We start from the raw sequence: 25,488 nt of genomic DNA, 5'->3' as shown, positions 1-25,488 counted from the left end.
TTTCATTACGGTTAAGTGTTCCATAATGGTCAGTGTCTTTATTTGGTTTAATCATCAACAACTTTAGGGCACAGAAATAATAATCATTCAGAAAACACCAGTCTGAATTAGAGGTGCTCATTGCATTTGACAGTAAGGGCATACAAAATTTGGCTTGAAAAACAATGGATCCAGATAATTATCATTTTGCCTTCTGTATATTTACAGTTCAAAAGATGCATTTACTTTAATGTCAGAAATGTTGCATAGAAAGTGTAAGACATTCTTCATTAGCATTTATAGAACTGCTACATATACAAAAAAAGAAAAGAACAGCCGTATATTTATCAAAAGTAAAACACATGCTTACACAAAACACACTTACATTAGTGTGGTCGATAAAGTTGACCAACGTTAAGGTCTTGTAAATACGTTAGTGATATAAATGATACTGACTGTCTACACAGTTACTAGGGGAGAGTTTTAAACTAGAAGGTAATCAAAATGATTTACTAAAAGGCACAGAACGATAAAGGCGAGTTAGAAATGTACTGTGCATATTGGACCTTATGGTAATGTATGCATAAGAATATAAAGCCCCCATATCGGCTTGTAACAGAAGTGTAATTAAAAAAATAATATTTCACAAAGTAAAGGAAGTGTTTACACATTCTATGCTGCATTAACAAAGGCACTATATGACGTCTACAAACAACATTACTCAATATAACACTCCATTCATCAATTCTCTCTACTGTACACGGGGTAGGCTCCAAACATTACAATCAATCAATGAAAACTCATTACTCTTGTATAATATTTGACAGACTATCAGTCCAAAACCTTAGTACTGAACTACACTTGTGCTTCTGAATTTAATTTCGCAACTTAAATAACTCTTATTTTTTATCGTTTCGACAAAATGTAATGTCAGTGGAGATACGCTGTTTTATTTCAATTATGCTGATTTGCTCAACTAAAAAAACAACAACAAAAAAACCCATATATACAGTTCTGTGCAACCGATAGCTGTGTCCGAGAAACATTTGTTTTAAAATTTCACTTGTTTTAAAATTAGTAAAACAACTAAAACGTTAGAATACAAACAAATAAACAAACAAACGATCCATTGTTATAGTTTACGTAGAGTTTTTTGGCCTTGTACGACATTTGAACAAGTTCTTTATAAGTTCAAAGCAGAATCTACTATAATTACTGACATATTAGTATATGACAATATTTGCAACCAACAAAATTAATTCATTAGTAACATGTTAAATTATAAATTCAGTAATAAATTCAAATTAGTAACATGTTAAAAGAAACTCCTGTCAGCTTGATTTCTGTGATTCCTTTCACTTAAAGTGCCAAGTATGACAGCTCCTGCATACTAGAACACAAATAATAATAATAACAATAACAATAATAATAACTTGTATTATGTATTCTCCCTAACGTAACAGAATACAGCTGTTCAAGTTTAAAAGCAAACTGTTTGGAAAAATCTGCAACAGACATGTGAAAAACATACAAACAATTCACACAACTACAAAAACAATCAAATTACACACGGAACACAAACAAAATCATGAAACACATCAACTTCAGACTCATATCGGAGTCGTATTCTCCTCAGGATTCTGTCTGTACATCACTCTTTCAGGAGGATTTCAGGAGATTGCTCATAACTAAAGTAATCAAAAACAATACACAAGATGTCATTTAACAATGAGAAAACACCTTATTAACACTCATTACTACTAAAATAAATTACTTAAAGTAAGATAAAATACTTTAAAGTAAAGTAATACTTTAAAGTAAAGTAAAATACTTTAATGACTGTTAAATCTAGATTAAAATAGTACTTACAAAGATAATAACTGTAAATTATAGATTAACTGTTGAATGGGGGATAACTATGGTCTAATTTTACATTTTTTTAAAATCACAAGAGTAAGAATATATAAGAAAACATAAAGTCTGTTTTAGATAATTGTTTAAAACAAATCTAATTATGTCAGAAGAGGTGTACACAAGGTTTTTACCTTGGGGATCAGAGCGTGTGCCGGATTGATTCACACCACTCTCTGGGTCAGTTCCTGCACACACACACACACACACACACACACAAAATAGTTCCTCAACATGCCATGTGAGACGTCACCTCTATTAACCCTGAATCTTTGATGTTCCAAATCATCATCAGCGTTCGATTAAAAACCTCGACTCTGGTGGGACTCGAACCCACAACCTTTGAATCACTCCACTAAGTGTTACTTAGAAGTCCAATGCGCTATCCATTGCGCCACAGAGCCACCTGTTGAGGCCTCGGCTTCCTGGGGCTTTGTAATGTGACACTGACTGCCACATGGCAGCTGTAATTCCTTACTGGCACCAATAGGGGCACTGGTGGCACTGCGAAGGTTTTGAGGCACTTTGAAGAGTTCAGGGGTCACTCCTGCACTTACTGAACTATGGGGATTCTAACGTCTACTGATACAGTAAACTCAATTCATCATAAAGAGCTTTTTGAGAAACTGAATATACACATATTTATTTATGGAAGTGTACAGGAAAACTAAAAACACTCATTGTGCATGAGTATACAGCTGCACTTCAAACAGAATCTCTGATACATGGTTTTCCATGAGACCTAAGCTGTTGTATCTGCAGTGAAGCAGATTTGGTTAGAAACACAGAAGACTATCCTTTAGGTGTTTTGTTAATTCATTCATGTGCCCACCTCCTTGAATCTTGAAGCAGAGTTTCTTCTTCTGGTAAGCAAAGTAGCTGGAGGCCGCACCAAGTATAGCCACGCCCACTGCGCTGATGATGCCGGCCATTTGACCGCCTTGGGGAGCTGTACGATGAACAGGGAACAGAGTCACAAAATACAGACTTTCATCTGCTCATCTCTTAATAATACAATGAAATACATGTTTGTTTCCAAAAGTGTAACGTATAAAGTGCCATTTTTCAGCACATTCAGTATCATTAACATATTGTATATCATAAATACCCATAAAAATTTAATAACTATGCATTTTTTTAATTTGTTACAACTTTTGAAAATCAGGAATGTTTAGACTTTTTTTTTTTATTTAGACATAATACAGAGCATACCCAGTAAACAAGGAACATCCCTGGACGTTCAAAACAGGTCTAAAAGTAGTCTGTCCGTCAAGGACATATTTTAAACGTCAATGGACGTCCAAAATCCATCTTAATAAGTTAGTTATCAAGTGGTGACCAGTCGATAACGTCAGTGGACGTCCAAAACGCGTTTTATACAAGTAATTTATTTCGGGACCAATTAATAACGTCAGTGGACGTCCAAAATACGTCTAATAGTCGTCTTATCAATGTCTGTGTTTGGACGTCTTTTCAACTTTCATTTTCAACCTTAAGAGAACGTTGATTAGACGGCAGTCATTACGTTATTTCAACGTTGAATCAACGGCTAAATGTTTACTGGGTAAGGTCATTTATCGTATATCATTCCTAAAAGCACAGTTACTAACCCTACATAGTGAAACAACACAAGATCCACAAAAAAGTGTCCATTATTTTTAATTATTTTTGAATAGGACCGTCATCTTGGTTCATTGAGACTGAGAAAGCTGCAGCTTGCGTTTCCACCACTAGGTGTCAGTGACGTACAGGAAATCCCTTCTTTGCTATTCCACAAGTAGCAGTTATTCCACAGTAAAACACTGACAATAACGCGGTTCACGCTCTTGTTAGCAATAAAATACTCACACTGGAATCACACTCGCTGTCAGGCAGTGGTATACATTGTCTAGACATGTAGGCTTTCATTCTAGGTGCGCGGAGAGCATGCTGTAGATACAAGTGAGTCACTATTCAGTGAATCAAAAACCACAGAAACAAAGCCCCTTTATTTGGGAGTGTTTGATCAGACACTCGTTGCCATACTGATATTGTACCAAATCCAAGCGTTATTTATGATTTGGATGATATTTAGGAGAAGACTAAAAGATATTAAACTGTTACAGTGCAGTATTTGGAATTTCTTGAATTGTTGAAAACAAAATATCCATCCAGGACTTGATAAAAAATATAGCACCGCGTCCAGTGACTTCCCCACCACACCCTCCCTCACAAGAACTTAGGTCTAGTACAATATCAACAAATATACTGTGTATTATACTAATATAAGATCAAATCTCCTCCTTTAACTATATAACAACCCACAGTTCATTTCAGCTTACACAGCCTGAGGCAGGGGAGGGCGCTGAGTCATACAAACCCTCTTGGCACTAGTGTGGATGGCATTACCAAGTAAATCTGCACAGAAATTAATAAAAAAAGCTCTGTTTTACTAATGAAGGAGTCCAGAATGGTTCACCTTTCACTGAGAGTTTATTAAAAGACACAAAAGTACAACAAGCAGCCATTTTGAGGGCGCTTCAAACCCTCGTAAAGTACACATTTAACTGAGTGGAAAAACTGAGGCAACGCTGCTGAACAGTAACCACCACAGCCATATGTGTAAAAAAGAAAAGAAAAAAAAAACCCTTCAGTAACAGCACACAGGATAGTCCATTCAAAACAAAGCAGTATCCCAAGAGCCACTTTACAAAAATATAGTAAATATTGAACAACCTTCAAAAGAGTAACTTGAAAAAAAAAATCACTCCCAAAGAAAGAAAAGGAAAAAAAATCCTCTCTACTCTCCCGACAAAAGCAGGCTTCCACTGAAAGTGAGGAGCACAAGCAGACTTCATTTCTCCACAGCCCAGTTTGATCTTCCTCTTCCCTGAGGGCTAAACGTATGCTATGTGTGGGCTGAATGTATGCTATGTGTTCTGGCATGGGCTCTGAGACCTATCCCAGTGTTAGTAATAGACTGTAGGTAAGCTTGTTATGACAAGACGTGTCTTAGGGCAAAAAGAAAAAAAAAACCTGCTAAAAACGATAGCTTCTCAAGAGATTTGATTTAGCATAGAACCAAGAGACATTATTAGAATAAACACCAAACATTCACAAACATTTCTGCAATATTTAGCAACAGGATGAGCTGAAAAGGAGACCTCAAAATAAGTGCAGTTTAACAAGCCACCATGAAGCAGACGGAGCTACAGAAACTGTTTTAATTAGGCGGAGAAAGATCCTACATAATGCTCTGAGATGATTATACAAATGAGAAGACTGAGGTTAGCAATGTGTTAGCAGCTGGGTTACAAATGGACTCAAAAATGTGTGTAGCTTCAAGAGCTACAAATTAGCATGAGGCTAGAAAGCATGTTATCAGTAAAACCCAACATCTTTAAGAGCGTTGACTAAAGCATATAGAGATAGACTAACATATAAAGCAAACTTTTAATGGCTTATGTAAATGAAAAAACTAATATTAACAATGTTAGCCATTGGTTAGAAACAAAGCTCGAATCAGAGTTTAGCTTCAAGGGCTGTGAGTTAGCATGCCACTACGTAGGTTGTTAGCATCTACGCAGAACATACATTAACCACTTTTAAATAAGTAGGAATGCAGATATGCTAAGAAGATAAAAATGCTATCTAAATCATGCCTATATCAGTAAAGTGAATATAGCCTAAAGAGCTGTAAGTTAGCATATTGTTTAGAATAAAAACTGAACATATAGAAGGTTTAGGAAAAAGACAGACATGGATATAACGAGTGCCCTCGTTACCAATACCTCAGTCCTCAAATCATACTCTGAAGTCATTTCATGACTCAGATGATTACTGTTAGTGATGTTAGCAACCTGTAACTAAGTTTGTTGTTACAAGAATGAGAGCAACCAAATGGCTCAGAAGTACTAGCATCACAAGGTCTGTGAGGTAGAATGGAGGCATATTTAACAACAACAACAACAACAACAAAAAGGACTATTTTTGAGGGCGGGACTGGCACCACCTCCCCATGCCTGTCTTTTTTCTCTCTTCAAAAAGTAAATTGTTTTTTCAGGGTTTTTTTTATGGGATACTCTAGTTATAAATTGCTGTGTTTGTTAATTAATTAATTTATTTATTTATTTATTTATACACTGCCCATATTTCCAAAAAGAAATCATGAAGCATAACCATAATAACAACACACACACATATGATTAAAGAATTTATCAAATAAAAACTAGATTAAAATGGCATTAAAATATATGGCATGGTAAAAAATTTGGGGCCATTTGATGGAATTTATTTAAAAGAAAATAACATCAGATGCGTGTTATATGGTGTCTCCAATATGATGTTTTAAGGTTGCACACTGTTTATTGTTTAAGGTTGCACACTGTTTATTTATATAAACTGGTTGTTTTACTGTGGTCTAAATTCTTATTTATTTTACTGATGTACACTGTATAATCAAATATACTTTAACAATACTGACACAATTCCAAAATGTCAGCTGTGTTTTTTTTTTTTTTTTGCATTTAAACTGAAATTGTTAGCAAAAATTAAATAAACACAGTGGATAGTTTGGGAGAAGAATGTTCTCTCCAAGCCTCAGGGGGAAAACTCCATACCATAAAACCAGAGAGGAGAAACTGGTTCTGTTTGATGACACTGAAACAAAAGCACTAGCATGTTCTTAAGAGAGACTGACTGTGCACCAAAAGTAAAAAAAAACAACACACCCTGATAACGTGAATATGTAAGGAAAGTGAGGAAACGACGGGGAAGAAGCAAAGGAAACGTCAGAAAGAGGTGAAGGCAGGAAAAGAGATAAAGAGGGATCCAAGCACTGTTACCAAACTCAATAATAATTACTAATTTATGAGCTTAAAGTTATGACTTCCATCCTTTGTAAGACAAACACGTGAAACAAAGAACACCTCATACCAGTTTAGAACCCATCTAGCACATACAGATGGCATTCTAGGGCTACTTCAGCCAGAAATACCATTAGCATTTACACCACCAAAGCCAAAACATCAGTACAGAAACCACACAGAGAACACAGCTGAGCAGTTGACGAAAACAAGAAAAACCCTGATGACCAAGTCATTTAGGATTGCTTCTCTCCTCCTGCTACCTCCACGAGTTCCAGCACCTTTTCTACAAGGGACATAACTATGTGTTTGGAGTTGGCAATCCAGGAATGGAGGCCTTCTGGTATGTTATCCACTAGCAAGTTCAGGACCTTCAGCCACTGGTGGTCTAGCTCTGCAACGACAGGATATCGAAGCAGAGATTTAGAGCATGGCCTCTCACACATGGGAAAGCCAAAACCAAACCATCACAACCTAGTAAACCATGCTTATAATCAAAGTTCTGAAAAGATCTCCATGTACAATACAGGGTATACAAGGTTCTTTCCTTAGATCCTACAGTTATTCCACGTTTACTTTATGAGGTTCCTACTCGTTAGCTTTGATAAGGACTTATTAAATCACCAAAGAGGTTACTAAAGATGAATTTGTTTCATCTCTCAACTCTCAATTCTCTTTGATGACTTCACTCACACAGACTGTTTGTGCTCTTTTGGACACATTATGACTTCCTGTGAACTATAACAAGGACACAGTGCCTTCCATGTGACATGTGGAGCTGTTACTAAATGTAAGTGGGTATGCAAATGAGCGAGGGTGTTACATGTGCTTTGCATCTCAACCTAAACTCATTTCTGAATTACAGAATTTACCAAGGACATGAACTCTAATATATATATATATAAGATATAAGTTGGCATCCATGTCCTTGCATGATATTCATACTTTAGTACATGTATATTTCATAGAGAGTCAGTTTCTGTTGATTGAAAGACATTTTGGGCAGGTATTTTAGAAAAACAATGGGTAAATATTGACTTCTAGTGTTGTTAGTTTTAGCAACATTAGCTTCACAGGTCTTTCTAATTGACTTGTATGTGTAACTTATATTTTTCCCCTAAACATTCCTTCATGGATCCATAAACTGTATGGTTCTTAGGGGAACCAGAACTCATTCTCCTAAATCCTGTCTCACCAGAGCCCTTTCTGTGAGCTTAAATTTGAAGAGTACTGGCAGTAAAGCATGAGACCATCTGAGTAACTGTTTCTGTCTGTTGGATGTGATCAAGGTTTTGTAAGAGTTGTGGGACACTTTAGTCATCACAACTACAGCAGCTTGGCTTTGTTATAGTTACCGACGTTAACCATATCCTACATGCTTTCTATTCCCCAAGAAACAGAAAGTACCCAAACTAATACTTACACCACAGGCTTGGATATGTCTTTATGTTTTTGGACTTGTCCGACTTCTGCCTAATTTGATTACCTCTTATCTCTGCACCACACCCTTCCACAGCTAAATTACAGTCTACCAATTACAATTTAGCGTAAATGTAGTGTTTTCTGTAAACAACAATGAACGATTCACTGGAGCCACACAGTTCAAATGTTTCAACCCAATTAACTTCCTAATAACGTATATTAAAACAGCTTTGAAATTAACTGTAATTTACAAATTACATGAACACATCTTGCTTTTTTTTTCAATGAAACAGGTAATTCAAATCAATACTTTTTTTCGTACCAAAATCTGTTATAATTGCCATTTCCAACCTCTCTCTATCCAATGGAATAGTACAAACTATGTTATGTTGTCTTTACGGCTAGTACAAACTCCACTCTGACTGGTTATCTTCTTAAGTTTAATTCAAAATGCAGTTCCAATGAGGAACTTCATTGTTAACGGTTGGGTCCTGATTGCTGTAGGGTTTTGATTAGCTAAATTTCAATATATGTACATAAAAATAGATTTATAAGCATGCAAAATTTTAACAAGTAATATGCCAATATTTGGGTATTTCTGGTAGAATTTTCTGTACAAATGTAATGTAAGAACTTTGTATAAAACAAATTTATAATTAGCAAATATTTACTTCTGCAAAAGCACAATTTGGTTTTTTATGGAAGATTTGTATTCATTTACCGAACTGAATATACTGGAGAAAACTATAACCTTAAACCACTTTAGGCTTTTATATTACTTAAACAAAAACGCAAATACAGAAACTACATCTGCACTCTCATGACAGAGAGGGTTTTCACTGCAGATATAATTCTTCCTGCAGTAAGGCTACTTCTGTTCATGTAAGCCTGAAGGTTTGAAAACACTTTGTATTTGGTGAGTGCTGCCAGTAGCGCGTTAGCAGTGTTAGGCCTCAGCAGTCAGACTGTAATGAGCTTCCTGCTCCCAGATCAGAAACAGACACAGCTGGGCCGCTAGCATAGCCACGTTAACTCTACAGAGATGGGAACGTGGACAATGACACTCCAACAAAACAGTTCCCATGGAGACAACAGTGATGCGGTACAGTCTGTTGAGCAAGGTTACCCAACACCAAGCGCTTTATGATGCTTTTCCTTCCACACTCCCAAGGACACAGCAGCTTTCAACACAACTTCCAGCAGTTTACTGCTCCCTTTAGTCCAAACACAATCAAAACAACTGTTCCACACAAAAGACTGTTAAACATTACTGGTCTGTGGCTCACGATTGTTTTTCCTTCTATGGTTTTAAACACATTAGTAAATAATATGGGCATCATTCTGAACATGCACTTTTTTATACTTATTTTCTTAAAGCGTCCAGGTTCAAAGTCTAATTTTATATGTGAGGATTTTAAATGTTATTTTGCACTAACATCTACAGCCAAATCAATATTTATATATCAAAACTTTGTATTGTATTCTGAAATTGTGTATTTACCTTGAGATTGTCCCTCATCACCTGAACAGAAAAAGAAATGAACAAACACATTTAACAGATGTTAGTGCATAACAGCAGAGTCACGCTAAGGGAGGCATTAGACCATACACACACATAAATCTATAGATAGTTTACATGTTTGCTTTGAACCTATCATTAAATATGAGCTTCTCATAGCAGGAAAATATCTAGTGAGCATTTCATAGTGGAATTTATACGAGCACGGCCAAACCAGTGTTCAAGATAAACAGTTTCCTCTCATTATCCAGAAAGAGCAGAAATTTAAATCTGAGGCAGAGGAAGGATTTAGTGAAACGCAAGCATTACACAACAGTGAGATTGCTGAAAAACATCACGGCTATGACTGGGAGCACAGTCGTCTGCACAGAGCTGAACTTGCAGTAGCAGCACCACAGAAGAACAGGTCAGACTAGTGATTATAGTGGTTGTGATTATACAATTATAGTGGACTCTGGATAATTATTTGAAACTTCTTATTTGAATTTGCTCTTCTGTTTAAAATGGTGGCTGCAGAAATGTAACTGCCACACCATGTAAGAGGTGTGTTACAAAGTAACTGTCCAAAGTTGTTGCATACGGCTAGTGAATCCCAACCTGCCCCAGCCCCCCCAACATAACAGTGAGCTCCTTAAAACCATTTCATGACATTTTAATTTCAGGTTTGCTCTGAATGATAAGTTAAGAATACAGCTTTGTTTACAGCACTTTGTGAGTCGTTTTTAATGAATGTGACGTAATTAGATTATTTTGAAAAGTGTTTAATATATACCCTGAGTGTCATAGGGTTGTCCTTCTCCTCCTGAACGTGCTGTAGACACACACACACACAATAATTACTGAATTAAATATATTGAATTGATTTTAATGTATTTCATACATTTCAAATCATTTCACACACATCAAAACATGTTCATTAAGTGAAACCATAGAGCTATGATTCTTTTGTGACCGGCCTTCTCTGAAACCCACACACATTCCATAGCTTTGTTCTAAACTCCTACAATGTCTTTGTTGTCGTGATTTTTCTTCTTAGCTGACTGCCTAATTGTCTCAAACCTGAGAAGCTCCAATGAAACACTATGGGACTCGTTATGTTGTTGATGACCAAAAAAAAAGTATTATTATTCGTTTAGTCATTCATTCCTCCTCACAGACAGTCACCCGGAGCGGGGCTCGAACCCACAACCTCAGGAACTACCTGTTGCATAATCATGTCTCCCAATTATTATTATTATTATTTACCAATATAATTTGAACAGGGGGTTTCCTATGTATTGTGTAAAATGGACCAAAATAAATGTTCAAACTTTTCTTGGAATAAGGTCTCTTCCTATATCATATTATTAGTAAAGAGGTTGTTGTGGGGGGGGGGGGTCCTTCTCCTGTACGGGTAACAATTTGGACAGCAATCAGTGTAACCCAATGTTTATTACTGACAATATATATATATATATATATATATATATATATATATATATATATATATATATATATATATATATATATATCAAACTTTGGAAGCGCAGTGTGTGTATAAATTGTATAAATAATTTAAAATCAGCTTTGCTACAGAAGCACACTCAGCAGAAAAGGAGAACATTGTGTTGGTGTTTTAAAAGCATAGCTGCTCTGGGCCATTAAAAAGGGCCGGCACTGCGTGAGTGTGGTTAACTGAGCAGACTCCGCCCTACTCTCAGTAAAGGTTACTCGAGTTCAGCTGAGCAGGGTGACACCCTGAATGGGATTCAACCAAACACAACTCAACTCAACATGTGGCATTCATTTACACTGGTAACCATGGTTTTCTGTCTTTCTCTCTCTTCCATCCTCCAGATGTCTTGTGGCGCAGATGTCCATTTGGTTCTGATTCATGAAAGAGAGCTAGTTTTGCTAAAACAGTCCTGTTGTATTAGGTAACAGTAGCTACGGATCCTGGAAGCCTGTGCTAGCATTTCTCCTGCGGTGTTGCTATCAGTGTGTGAAGAGTGGAAGAAGAGGGTTGCATTGACAATCCAACACAATGGGCAGCACTTTGAACACATTTTATAAGTGGTCAGAAACTTGTAAATAACTCATGAAAGAATAAACACCGTTGTTTTTCTTGTGAAATTCCCAATAAGTTTGATGTGTCACACGACCCTCTTCACATTGAAAAAACAAAAGTTGGATCCAAAATGTCCGACATAAAAATGGCCGCCATGGTCACCACCCATCTTGAAAAGTTTCCCCCCTCCCATATACTAATGTGCCACTAACAGGAAGTTAATATCACCAACCATTGCCATTTTAAGAAGGTGCATCCATATAAATGGGCCACCCTGTACATGATCAGACATTCATTTTATACAGTCACTGGGAAAGAAATATGAAGAAAAGAAAGTCGTATATCTACCTCCACCACCACCACTTGGATCGGGTTTGTAGTCACCGCTAACTGCATCATTTAAACTAAATTCACCACCTAAACCAACAAAGCAGCAGAGAGTGACATGTCTTCAGCTTTTGTTCAAATTTAAAATTCTAAAGCTCCAGTCGACGATGAATGAATCAATAGAATTTTTTCATGTGTTTCTTTAACATTAACATACATAGGAAGCATATAATATTTTCTCATTCATATAAAAATGACATTTGACATACATTCACTCCTTTCACATTTCCCCTGGAGGAGGTTTAGTATTCAATCTAATTAATCTAATCTCATAAATCGTAACTATATTAAATCAGATGTTCTGATATTCTTACTGAGCAGAAAACTTGAATTCAACTTGTTTTTCAAACTAGCTCAACGTTTTTATCACATCGTTGCTGGCAAAACCTATATACGTACAAATTGGTACCTATATAAAATTCAAACTTTGTCGCCAAATGAAAATGAGACTAAGAAAAACAAAAACGTTGTCCATACCTTCACTTTTGGGTGGGTCTGCTGGTTTATTTGGATCTGTAGATAGAGTATATGCATGTTGTTAGGGGTCCAAGCACATAGAGCAAAATTGTTGTTACTGTATTGATTATTACTCATAATTATATTCTACTTTTTTTGGCAGTGCAAAGGTTTGCAAAGAGAAGGCTGTCTCTTATGCTGTTAAACTCAAATTGTGGGTTCCATTAAACCCAGTCAGGACTGAAAGGAAGGTTTTTCTTTTGAAGACATAAAGGTCACATGCTTGTGTCCATGTGGGAGTCTTATTCACTACCATATGCTTCTTTTATGCTATTATTGTCTTTTTATAAATAAACACAAACAATCTGGAAATTCCCTCTGTCAGTCATTTGTGTGTGTGTGATTTATCTCCAGCTGGTTTCTTTTGATCTAAAAGGAAAATGGAATTTTTCAATTTAATTTGAATTGTAAGACAGAGGCAACACATTCATCGTCTCTTACACACATTCCTAGGGACTTAGGGACATGCACACACACATACACACATCATCATCATCATCAAATAAAGCCACTCCTGCCCTGATCAATGCCATCCAAGATGTTAAAATCGCCTGTCAATCAAACACAAAGCCAGTACACACCTGAGATAATGATCAAAGCCTAGATCAAATTAAGGCTATACTGTGATATCACACCCTACTGCACAACACAAAGGAAATGAATACATCAACAGGCAGAAAATCTCTCTGTATCAGCCACTACTGCACCTCCATCAGTGCTACTCTGAACGTATACATTTTATTTTTACAGAAAAGATATATTAACTTTATATACACTGTGAGTGTTTGCTTTTTAAATTCTTTGAACCTTTATTTAAATCTCTTTTTCAAGGGAGACTTGGGCAATATAGCAAGGCGCATTTCAATCGGCCCATTGTCATAACATCTTTAGAAATTAGAAACAACAGCTGGCTTTTTCAAATTATTTAGAATCTCAATCCTATCAATAATAAATGTCAAATATGACAACTGCAGAGTTAACGCCATTTAATATATAATTAAAATACAGGGTGGGCCATTTATATGGATACACATTAATAAAATGGGAATGGTTGGTGATATTAACTTCCTGTTTGTGGCACATTAGTATATGGGAGGGGGGAAACTTTTCAAGATGGGTTGTGACCATGGCGGCCATTTTGGATCCAACTTTTGTTTTTTCAATGTGAAGAGGGTCCCATTGAGGGTTTCCCCCCTCCCATATACTAATGTGCCACAAACAGGAAGTTGATATCACCAACTATTCCCATTTTGTTATGGTGTATCCATATAAATGGCCCACACAGCAAATTCTCCAGTGTTAAATCAACACTACTAGTGTTAACTTAACACTGAGAGTGTTAAATTATAGTGTTAATTTAACACTAAAAGTGTTGAAAGGGTTTGAGACAGGTAGCTAGATAGATAATAATTCAAGCACAAAAAGGGAGTTTCGTCACATCTGCAGTTTCTGTATATGGATTTGTCTGTCATCTGTAGTGAACATATTAACCAAAAAAACAAACACTTTGTGTTTACAATATCTTAAATTCTTTAATTAGCAGTAATATGAATGATGATACTACGGTGCTTAAGGGTTAATTAAATCTATAGGAGTGTGAAAGGCAGGAGCGGAGTTGATCTCGTTTGCATGACTGGAACAGGTCCTGCTTGTTTTGGCACCAATCAGCTAATAGACTAAATCATTTGGTGGCTTTCTCAAGAAATTCTAAGGAAAATTTTCCATGCATGATGATTTGGGGTCTTACTGGTACCTCCGCTTTTAGATGGGTTTCCTGCAGGTTTTGACGGCTCACTTGGTGTGTCTACAAGATAAGAGTTGCAAAAATGAACATATCCCTCATGAAATATTATCTTTTTTCTGAAACATAATAAGGTGTAAAAGGTAAACAAACATCTACTACTCAGGCACAGGTACTTTTAGCATAACCCTGGTCAAAAGATACTGTTTTTGTTTCATGTTTCCTTTTTAAATAGAAATTAACCGAACGAATGCTTTACCAGCAACAGGCTTCAACGATGCATTTTTCTGATAAACCAAAGTGATCTGAAATAATTTCAGTCTGGGGGGTGCACATATACCAGGGACATGCAAACTTCACATTAGACTGCATTAAAAATGTAGAAATGATACACACCTGGACCGAGGGCATCACCAAGATCAAGCAAACCTGGGAGAAAACAGACAGACATTATGTTAGAAATGTCATGAAGGTATATACAGTAATTTGTTGGTCTTTTTTTAATTAACAACTGTGCATAAATGAGTGTGGATTTGAAAGAAGTGGTGAAACCTGATTTGCACAGGACAAACCCCAAGATGCCTTCATACACATCACATTTACAAGAAGCATGCCCCAGTCCATCCAGGCATTTTAACAGTAAATCAATGAAAGCATTCCAGGGCTCCTTGAAAAGTCTATGGTTTCAGGTTTGACGGTTTGTAGGAGAAAATGAGTGAATGGCTGTGTATCAGGATACGTGGGCTGCACAGCGGCTTGGTGGTTAGCACGTTCACCTCTCAGGGCTGGAATCTTGGGTTTAATGTTTTCCCTGTGTCTGCGCAGGTTTCCTCTGGGGTCACCCGTTTCCTTCTCCGTCCAAAAACATGGAGGTTAAGTGCACATATGGATTGGTACTATCCTTGGTGAACCCCCTAGTGTCTGATGCAGTCATTGCCTGATGCAGAGCATTAGGTGGAATGTGCTGTGTTGATTGGACTGCATTCTTGGGTGTGCAGAGTGTCAGATTCTGAACTTCTAACTGGAATAATCTTGTCTATATTGATTATATTAATGTTTTTAACAGTTTTTTTATTCTGTTATGTCCCTACTGTGTTTGTATACTGTCCCTTTAAAACCACACTACCACAAAGTATTCACATGATTCTGACCCTATCTGCCACATGGAATCAAAATGTAGGAGAACCTAAAGGCAGAGGCCAACCGAGCGACTCAAGCAGCTTGTACCAATGAAAAACACAGCGTGTTGTGTTTTGACTTTAATTTAGACACTGAACAAAAAGAAGCCAAATATAAACACTGAGAAAAAAAACACTTTCAGCGACTATAGCATGACCAAAACAAGAGAGGAACAAGCTCCCAGCAACACTGGAAAAAATATCCCAAATTTAATACTGGAGCATATTTACAGTACATATCTCTTCACTGGATTACGAGGGTCAAAAACACAAAAAAAAATATAATCGTTCATTAATCGTAATCATGGTAAAATACACAATTAATCATGATATTGATTTGTGCTCATATCACCCAACACTAATAGGAAGTGTGCCTTACCGTCTCCTCCACTCTTGGGGGGTTTCTTTTCTGCAGGAATAAGAAATGATTAAATAGATGATCATCACTGGGGCTCAGCATGCTGGCATGAGAACACTGTTTGGCCGGTTGTGTTTTGTTAGCTAACAGACACTCATTCTAAATGAATGTAGGTTAATTAACATTTGATTCAGGGGAATGGCTATTGGCTTGGATCCTTTATTTTCTTCCCTTCCTTTTTTGAAATACCCTTCCATTTTGGTTTTGCAATACCTGGCCGTGCAGATATCTTTGTTATTAAATAAACTAAAATATTAATAACAATATACAGGGTGGGCCATTTATATGGATACACCTTAATAAAACGGGAACGGTTGGTGATATTAACTTCCTGTTTGTGGCACATTAGTATATGGGAGGGGGGGGGGACTTTTCAAGATGGGTGGTGACCATGGTGGCCATTTTGGATCCAACTTTTGTTTTTTCAATGGGAACAGGGTCATGTGACACATCAAACATATTGGGAATTTTACAAGAAAAACAATGGTGTGCTTGGTTTTAACGTAGTTTCAGCACCTGAAACTACAGATACTGGAAGCCTGTGCTAGCATTTCTCCTGCGGTGTTGCTATCAGTGTGTGAAGAGCGGGAGAAAAGGGTTGCATTGACAATCCAACACAATGGGCAGCACTTTGAACACATTTTATAAGCGGTCAGAAACTTGTAAATAACTCATGAAAGAATAAAGTTATGTTAAAACCAAACACAACATTGTTTTTCTTGTGAAATTCCCAATAAGTTTGATGTGTCACATGACCCTCTTCCCATTGAAAAAACAAAAGTTGGATCCAAAATGGCCGATTTCAAAATGGCCGCCATGGTCACCACCCATCTTGAAAAGTTTCCCCCCTCCCATATACTAATGTGCCACAAACAGGAAGTTAATATCACCAACCATTCCCATTTTATTAAGGTGTATCCATATAAATGGCCCACCCTGTACATATGTGTTAATAAACACAGACAGGCCAAATTATGGCAGAAATTGTTTGCTCTTGATTAATTTTTCAAATTGGTACTGGTACTGTTTCCACCCTACAATTTATTTCTGTTTATAACAGTTTTAAAAGTGCACAACATCACAAACATGATGTTTGGGGAAAAAAAAGAACAAAATCTACATTTCTGACACACACTGACACACATCAGCTTTCTAACACAAATTGTCAAAACTGTTCATAAAGAGACTTGATATAGGAAAATGTTTACCTGGTTCTGGAGTTGGATCTGGATCTTGAAGAGAAAATACCACAATCAATACTTATTTGATAACACAGTAATAAAAATATAAAAAAAAAGAAGGCCAGCATACAGCACGTAGGCCACCACCAGACCATAAGGACCCTAATACTTTCACACAACAAACTAAACTAAACTAATCTTAGATGCCTATTACACCCAAGGAAACCGGACACTAGTGTGTACACCTGATGTTTCCTTAAATTATTCCTTTAAAATTGTTCATATCCACAAGGAAAGGTGGTATCAGCTTTTAAATGACTTTGAAAAACAGGATGCTGTAAATGTCACACTATTTTTTTAATATTAAAGGCATCACTTGACCCAGTTTACACTTTATAACGTTATAATCAAAATACTTATTACAGCATTAAAGTAAAGGCATTCATTACATTTACACAACTTACATTAACACTGGCTTTATATATATGTTAGCTACTTAAAGAGGTGTTAACAACACAAGCTCAAAAACTGAGAAGATTTATTTTTTTGCTTTATTTTTTCAAGAAAGTGCACATTCACCAGAGCCCCTATAAATTCTTAAGTGCCCCAGTCCAAACGTCCTTTGGCTATATAAAATGTAATAAGGCTCAATATCAAGGCTATTGTAACTTACCTAAAGCTGCGCTAAGATCAAAGTCTGGGGAGAAAAAAAAAAAAAAAAAAAAGAGAGAGAGAGAGAGAGAGAATATTACAAAAAGCAGTTATTTCACTGTCAGAAAAACTCTCACTGTGGTGGTACCCTCAAGGGAACACATTTAGTACCTTTAATTAAGAACCTAATTGTACTTTATTCTATAATAATTATAGATTTAAAAATTGTGTTGATTTCATACGCCCCATTTCATCTTCATTCTTATATTTTACACAGTTGTATAATAAAAAGACTACAGATATTCACCTCACCTTCTGGAGAAGAGAATGTAATGTACCTTTAGGAAACACAACTTTGAAACCACTGTTGTAGCTTTAAAAGGTACATTTACACTGTTTGTACCTTTAGTGACCAATAATGTGTACTGTACCTTTTCAGAAAGTGCACTTCACACAAACAGGGTTGTGTTACTAAAGCTATTATGCTGTGATTTGTTAGATGTGTCTAGTGGTTAAAGTGGTTCTCCAGTCAACAAACCGTATGAATACAAGGTTATGCCAATTTTTATTCTGATGAATATGGTTCCTTAAAAAATCCTTAAATATTTCTATTTAGCATTTAAAAAGTTACACTATAATTACAAGCCAATTAAATATTTTTAGTACCATATAGAATCCTTATAGGCAATAATGTAGGCCTAGTATAAGTATCCATCCATTATCTGTAACCCTTATCAAGTTCAGGGTTGCGGTGGGTCCAGAGCCTACCTGGAATCACTGGGCGCAAGGCAGGAATACACCCTGGAGGGGGCGCCAGTCCTTCACAGGGCAACACACACACTCACACATTCACTCACACCACGGAGTGCCAATCCACCTACCAATGTTGAGGGAACAAACCACACTCCTCACAGACAGTCACCCAGAGGAAACCCATGCAGACACAGGGAGAACACACCACACTCTTCACAGACAGTCACCCAGAGGAAACCCACGCAGACACAGGGAGAACACACCACACTCCTCACAGACAGTCACCCGGAGGAAACCCACGCAGACACAGGGAGAACACACCACACTCCTCACAGACAGTCACCCGGAGGAAACCCACGCAGACACAGGGAGAACACACCACACTCCTCACAGACAGTCACCTGGAGGAAACCCACGCAGACACAGGGAGAACACACCACACTCCTCACAGACAGTCACCCGGAGGAAACCCACGCAGACACAGAGAACACACCACACTCCTCACAGACAGTCACCCGGAGAAAACCCACGCAGACACAGGGAGAACACACCACACTCCTCACAGACAGTCACCTGGAGGAAACCCACGCAGACACAGGGAGAACACACCACACTCCTCACAGACAGTCACCCGGAGGAAACCCACGCAGACACAGGGAGAACACACCACACTCCTCACAGACAGTCACCCGGAGGAAACCCACGCAGACACAGAGAACACACCACACTCCTCACAGACAGTCACCCGGAGGAAACCCACGCAGACAAAGGGAGAACACACCACACTCCTCACAGACAGTCACCCGGAGGAAACCCACGCAGACACAGAGAGAACACACCACACTCCTCACAGACAGTCACCCGGAAGAAACCCACGCAGACACAGGGAGAACACACCACACTCCTCACAGACAGCGACGCTACCTGCTGCGCCACCGTGCCGCCCCTAGTATAAGTATATAATTATTTAAAAATATAAAAATAAAAAGCTATGTACTTTCATTTACGCTCTTAAAAATAAAAAGGATTGACTTTTACTTTGGATGTATGGCTACTTTCAATGAGCATAAAAATCCTTTTCCAAAGAATAAAGCACCTCAACAAAATGTTATTGACCACTGAATGTTTTTCCTGGAACCGAACAAACCAAGAACTATTTCGAAAACTTTCTTTATTATAGATGCCATCTACTGTCAGGAATTGCTTTTAAATGATCAAATTTGGCAAAATAAATCGTCCGATTAGTGAACTGAGAATGTGACGGTTGCATGTTTTTGGTCTTCCGAAGAGCCCAGTGGAAACGAAAAAAACAAAAACAAATGATGCCATTATTTTTTTTTTGCTGGGCCATAAAAAAGTAGACCATATAAACCAAAAACAGATGAGAACATCTCCACAGAAACACAGCTCCAAATGCGAATGCCTATTTGCTGTGGGGGAGGGTAACTCTCGTAAAGAGGTCTAAATATGTTAGCATGGCTAATCGTGTACACAAGCTAAAGGTCATTCGCCAACACTGAACTGTCAGCTTTAGGAAATGCAGTGATTACACTGGACTATATATATATATAGCATTATGCTCTGCTACCCAGATATTAGATGTTATTAGGGCTTAGATACTAGTTTCCACTTTCGTAAGGAAAGGGGAATATCAACACAAATGGAAAACAGGAGTGGAAAGCTGTTCAACAAATGACTTAAAGACCTGTAGAAATAGAAATCCCCTACAACCACGCAAGGCCTGGTAGACCAAAAACAGTGGTTTAACTTCATGGTTATGAGATATACAGTATATATACACAGTAGAAGATGAAACTACAGATCAGGGTGGAGTCGTGCATGGACTGTTGATTGTAAACACTTAATTCAGAACTTTAGAAGTTTGTACAGGTCCTAAACCCATTTTAAATAGCAGACCTCTACATATTTAAGCCTAAAACAGTTTAGAACCAATAACTTTGTTGTACGACATTGAACACATGCAGCTTGTGATCTGCTGCTAGGGCTCACGGCTCTCTGCATTATTTTCTGCACAAATTCCTTTACCGATGACCTGAACTTGTTAGGTCATGTCTACCACTAAGCCCTGCACAACATACTATTTAAACTGATCTGGGACTTACACCTGGTCAATAAACTGTCTTGAAAAAAATAGTGTAAAGAACAATGCAAAGCTACAAAATGAATGCCACTTAAGGAGGCCTAGGCAGGCATCTAGACATTTAGGCATGCTCCACCTTAGACTATGAATGTATTGAAAGAAATGCACTCCTCGCATACACCCTTCATAATTCAAATGCCATTCAAAACACCCTTTAGTGTCAAGCTGTTTGGTCGACTGAGGCTAGAAGTTGCAGGCTTGTTAGCTTTCATTCACTGAACTAAGACAAGCGACTCGTTCCCAAAATAAGACTGCTTCATTGATGACAAAAACAGCAAAGCCGATTCAGATCTGCATTATACAACACCAGCTGCACGTCCTTCTTTCCTTTTTAAACCCCGGCGTTGTTCAGAAGCGACACTGTCTGTTGTCAGTTATATATATGTAACATTAACGCAAAATGGCAGTGTATGTTCGGTGTGAGAAGTTGCCAGGGTGATGTTTTGTTGTTATTGTGATCTACTCATAACTGATGTGACTAAACACTGAGTCAGAAATGAAACTAGAGAATGCTCTTTTTAACTAGGTGGGGCTCTGCCTACCCTCCTACTACAATACGTTTCAGAGCTAATCTCTTCCCGTCGCATCTACAGAAGCCACTTTCCTGCAGTCAGAGCAGAGAGAACATCTGTGCTTCCACCCCCACTGAACCACTGAACTCACTTCTCCATTTACAGCGAAATATATAAAAAAATTTGACTCATGAGGTGTGAATCTTTATCTTAAGCTGTAGGCAAATCCAGAGTTCACATTTCATTCAGCAAGTCGCAAGTCTAAACAGTCATAAAGGGCCTGGTATAAATAATAAAGAAGTGACTGGATTTCAGGCAGAAACAGGCCTCCACACACATCTGTGGCATAGCGTTGATTATGACACACGATAATCACTATATACTTAGTAAGTACCATTTGAAAGTCACCTGTAATTGCCACAGTGCTTTATAAAACTACTCTGATAAGACATGCTCTCATGCCTCTGTTTCACCCTAAGATTAGTGGAGTTACAATGTAATGGCTGTATATTTTTAAATGGAGCTAATCATAGCTTTTCGAATTTTTTATTTACAGAATTCAGCAAACATCCAAACTTCTATCATGCTTCTGGTCCGTGTGATTTCTATCATTTCTATCCTAAGGGACATGTGTTACTGTTTACTGTAGATGTGAGAGATAGAGATAGAGATCCTGTTGAAAATCTCTCATAATAACATTGCATTAAAGCTAATATTTCCAGTTTATTGTAAATATCAACATCCTGTTGGCCAGGTTGTTATTACCTGAGTGGACTGTATATTTAACAGTAAACTCACCCGAAAAAATGTTTTTCTCAGGAACACGGCGTGTTATTTCTCGTTCGTTTAGTTATTTCTCACGTAAGGCTGTATTTGGTGAAACACTCATAAACCGTCCATAAAGATAATTTGATATCGAAGTAAATGACTGCTTCGTTAAACCTTCTCTTAATTCTTAAAGATGAGCATGAATGAGTTAAATGAGTAGTGCCAATTTCCCCAATTCTTGAAGAATCACTTCTCCATTTCACAAAACGTATATGTTATGGCAATAAACCCTAATATCAAGGTTGCAAACATTTGGAGGCCACATATTAAACAGATTTTTCAACCCGAGTTGCACCTTATAAAATACTGAATGGACAGTCACATGCTGAAATCGTGTTCTACACTCTGGTGGTCCCAATGGCCTCTTATTCCCTTTATCCTCACTGTATGATCATATCAGGGCATGACAAAGTACTATTTGCGTCTCAGTTTTGTCTCAATGGCATGGTGAAGTATGTTGTAACATGTGGGTACGTACACAGTCCCGCTTCCAACAATAATAATAATAATGTAATATAGTATCGGTTACAATATGAACCATGCTTATACATTCACTAACGTATCTATATTTTCCAGTTTTATGACACAGACACTAGGGCAAACACAGGGGAATTTAAAGGTAGGGAAAAGGCAGGTAGTCCAGGCTTATACAGACCCCTGTATTCATCATTTAATCGTTTAAACTGTTGTTTCAAAGTGAATTCATTAAATTATTTGCATGTTTGCAAGGATCTCTCTTTTGGTTTTTGCTTTAAGGGCATTTAAGGTGGTAATTCTTTAGACATATTACAACAAAACCTATCAAAGTGACTGTACGCGGTGAGTAGCAGGTTATTTTGAGGAACATTTTAGGCCGTGCCACACGACAGAGCAACTGCGGTTTGTTGGGCAGCATGCTGCAGTCACGGCAACACAGGAAGAGGAAAGTCTGCCTGTCACGAGAAGAAAGTACAGAACACAGGGTGCGGAATAGACTTCTCTAATGTTACACTTCAGACAACATTTTTTAATTATTTTGTGTGTGGCTAACCGTTATTAAACAAGAGGAAAATGCCACAGGATGGTGTCAATGGGGGATTTGAAATGTCCCATGTCCCACATAAATATACTTATTTCATTCGTATACAATCATTTTCCAGCTTCTTTTCATCCCTTAGGACTCACCTGATTGTGTCCATTACAGTGCCTTTAAGACAGATATTTGTTTATTTCTGACTTCCATGTTTTGGGCCTCATTCCAAAAAAAAGCCATGCTGGCTACAACACTCCTTATAACTTCAGTGTGAACGGGTCACACCACATTCTTACCTTAGGGTGAATAAGTTCATATAAGTAAATGCCTTCTGACAACAATACAACATACCACATACTGAGGGTATGAAACATTAACGTTGTAATATTTACAATCTACATCAGGTTTTATATAAAGAGTGGGCAAACCCAGTATACTATTATATTTAAATCCCTGTAAAGGTCTGATAACATATCATTTGTTGCTCCGGAAAGTCCTTATATTTGTAAACACTCAAGAATACAGTGTATATTTGCAGAGTAAGCGCAAAATAAGAAACAATAGGGAGCAACGTGACAATGTAACTCAGAAATGGGTGTATTCTCATTCCAGTCCTCAATGGGATACAATGGGATACGATGTTATGTTGTATAACAAAAGAGTTAGAATCAGCACTTCTATAGGCCCGAAGAACACCTACGGAAAGACATATTTGCACCACTACATATAAACAACAATAACCAGTGCATAGTAATTAGGGGTGTGTGATTATAATGTTTCATAATGTCACTGGCAATTTTATAAAAACTGAATGGGGTATGGTTCGGATCTGACAGATATGATTTAGAGAAAAAGCATATTTAACATTATCTGATGATGCATTTTTACATGAAATGGACTAATATACTTAAATCTGCATTGTATTGCCTCAGCACTGAAGAAACTGCACTATGTAAACTTTAGAGGACGATGGGGAACCACCTCTCCGCCCTCCCCATTGTTTTAAGCAGAGATTGTGAAAACTGAATTACACTAAAAGGAGCCCCAGGAGCTGAAAAATCCCAAATCTAATTTTCCTTTAACTGGAAGAGAGATTGTTTACATCTGTTTTAAATGAACAGTAATAAAAACTACCTGTTTAAGTGTTCAAAAGGAGGTTAGAAAAAGCTTAGGGTCCAGCATGACCACGCATGCTGCCTGCTATTGTGTACATAAGACACCCAAAGCATTTCATGAGGCTAAAAATAGGATACAACCCCCACTCCCACCATACTCCCAACTTGTAAAGTGTGTGTGTGTGTGTATATATATGTTAGATGAGTTTGAAAGTTTAAAAGTAGGACATGAGGTATGTACATATATTTGTGAGATGATCCTGAACGCAAGCCACTAGGGCTAAAAGGCTTGGCTTAAAATATAGTATCACGCGGTGCCAACACTTTTCAAAGCAATTTGCCCCATTATGAATCAACCATGGATGACTCATAGAGCGAGCATGTGAGGTTTTCCTAGGGCTGACTGAGGGTGTCGTTTATATCGGTGTACCACGATATCGATTTAGAGATTTTAAAACATTATGATGCGCCTTTCTCATTCATGACGTTAATGACTAGTTTTTTAGTAAATTAGTTTTTTAAGTCCATGGAATTTTGAGAAATACAGCATTGTGCAGCCACACAGTCCCCAAATGGAAACAGTCTTACCACTAAAGGTTTAGTAATTATTTTTGGGAGTAGTAAATAAAACCTTTTTTCCATTTTAGACATCATTATCAATGTAAAGCCATTGTAGTCTGTTTAACTTCCATTCACAATTTGATATCAAACCCCTCTGAACCCCTTGAATGTTTTAATAGGCTTAAGGACAAGTAATTCATGTATTGGTCACTTTTAAACACTGTTAAACATTAGTTGTAAACGCAGTGTTAACGCGTTACGTTGACTGAAGTACGTGTTCTGCGTGTTTATGGACGTTAGGCGAGTATATGAGCGACACTGGAGCCGATATTTCTGTTCCTGTACCAGTTTACACGCTACGGCATCGTCTCACAGCAAACTGTGTTCGTTTACTCCAGAAACGTATATAAACAATTAAGCGAATTTCGAACCACGCGGGAGCTAATGAAGTTAGCAACATATTTACCACAGAAAGTAAGCAAGCGCTCGAGCAGCACGTACAAGCATTACCTTGAGCTCTCGTTCCCGCGAGACTCGCCAACACTAAAATCCACAAGTACGAAGTCATGGTGCTGCAGAAAAACAGACTCAAATTGTGTTCTTGGAAAGTTTCTGAGAGAAAATAGACGTTTCAAGGACACCACGGCACTTTTGTAGCGTCAGGCTCTATCTGAACAGCATCCAGAGCTCTGGAGGAGTTACTCAGTCCGCTGCTGTTCCTCAGGGTGTGTCTTTGTGACAGAACTACCCTC

The 25,488-nt window shown here is 37.6% G+C and overlaps 1 protein-coding gene and 1 non-coding gene across 3 annotated transcripts; both read right to left on the bottom strand.

Annotated features, from left to right (window-relative positions):
* On the bottom strand, positions 1-25,488 carry cd99 (CD99 molecule). Of its 2 annotated transcripts, XM_066661611.1 has the most exons (13): positions 25,247-25,488; positions 17,817-17,840; positions 17,171-17,194; positions 15,924-15,953; positions 14,763-14,795; positions 14,379-14,429; positions 12,587-12,622; positions 12,071-12,139; positions 10,448-10,486; positions 9,658-9,678; positions 2,723-2,839; positions 2,025-2,078; positions 1-1,667 (listed from the first exon to the last, which is right to left on the bottom strand). In XM_066661611.1, the coding sequence occupies exons 1-13, from the start codon at positions 25,302-25,304 to the stop codon at positions 1,639-1,641; spliced, it is 585 nt and encodes a 194-aa protein (XP_066517708.1). In that variant the 5' UTR covers positions 25,305-25,488; the 3' UTR covers positions 1-1,638. The 2 variants fall into 2 exon arrangements, with proteins under 2 accessions (XP_066517708.1, XP_066517709.1); XM_066661612.1 differs by lacking the exons at positions 1-1,667; positions 2,025-2,078; positions 2,723-2,839 and adding an exon at positions 4,146-7,128.
* Positions 2,203-2,294, bottom strand: trnar-ucu (transfer RNA arginine (anticodon UCU)). The gene is given in 2 exon segments: positions 2,203-2,238; positions 2,258-2,294. It is a non-coding gene; the product is annotated as a tRNA-Arg (tRNA).

This window comes from Hoplias malabaricus, chromosome 2 (genome assembly GCF_029633855.1).
Source record: "Hoplias malabaricus isolate fHopMal1 chromosome 2, fHopMal1.hap1, whole genome shotgun sequence".
Taxonomy (NCBI): Eukaryota; Metazoa; Chordata; class Actinopteri; order Characiformes; family Erythrinidae; genus Hoplias; species Hoplias malabaricus.
Note: the sequence above shows the minus strand (reverse complement) of the source record. Positions and strands in the feature narration are given on the sequence as shown.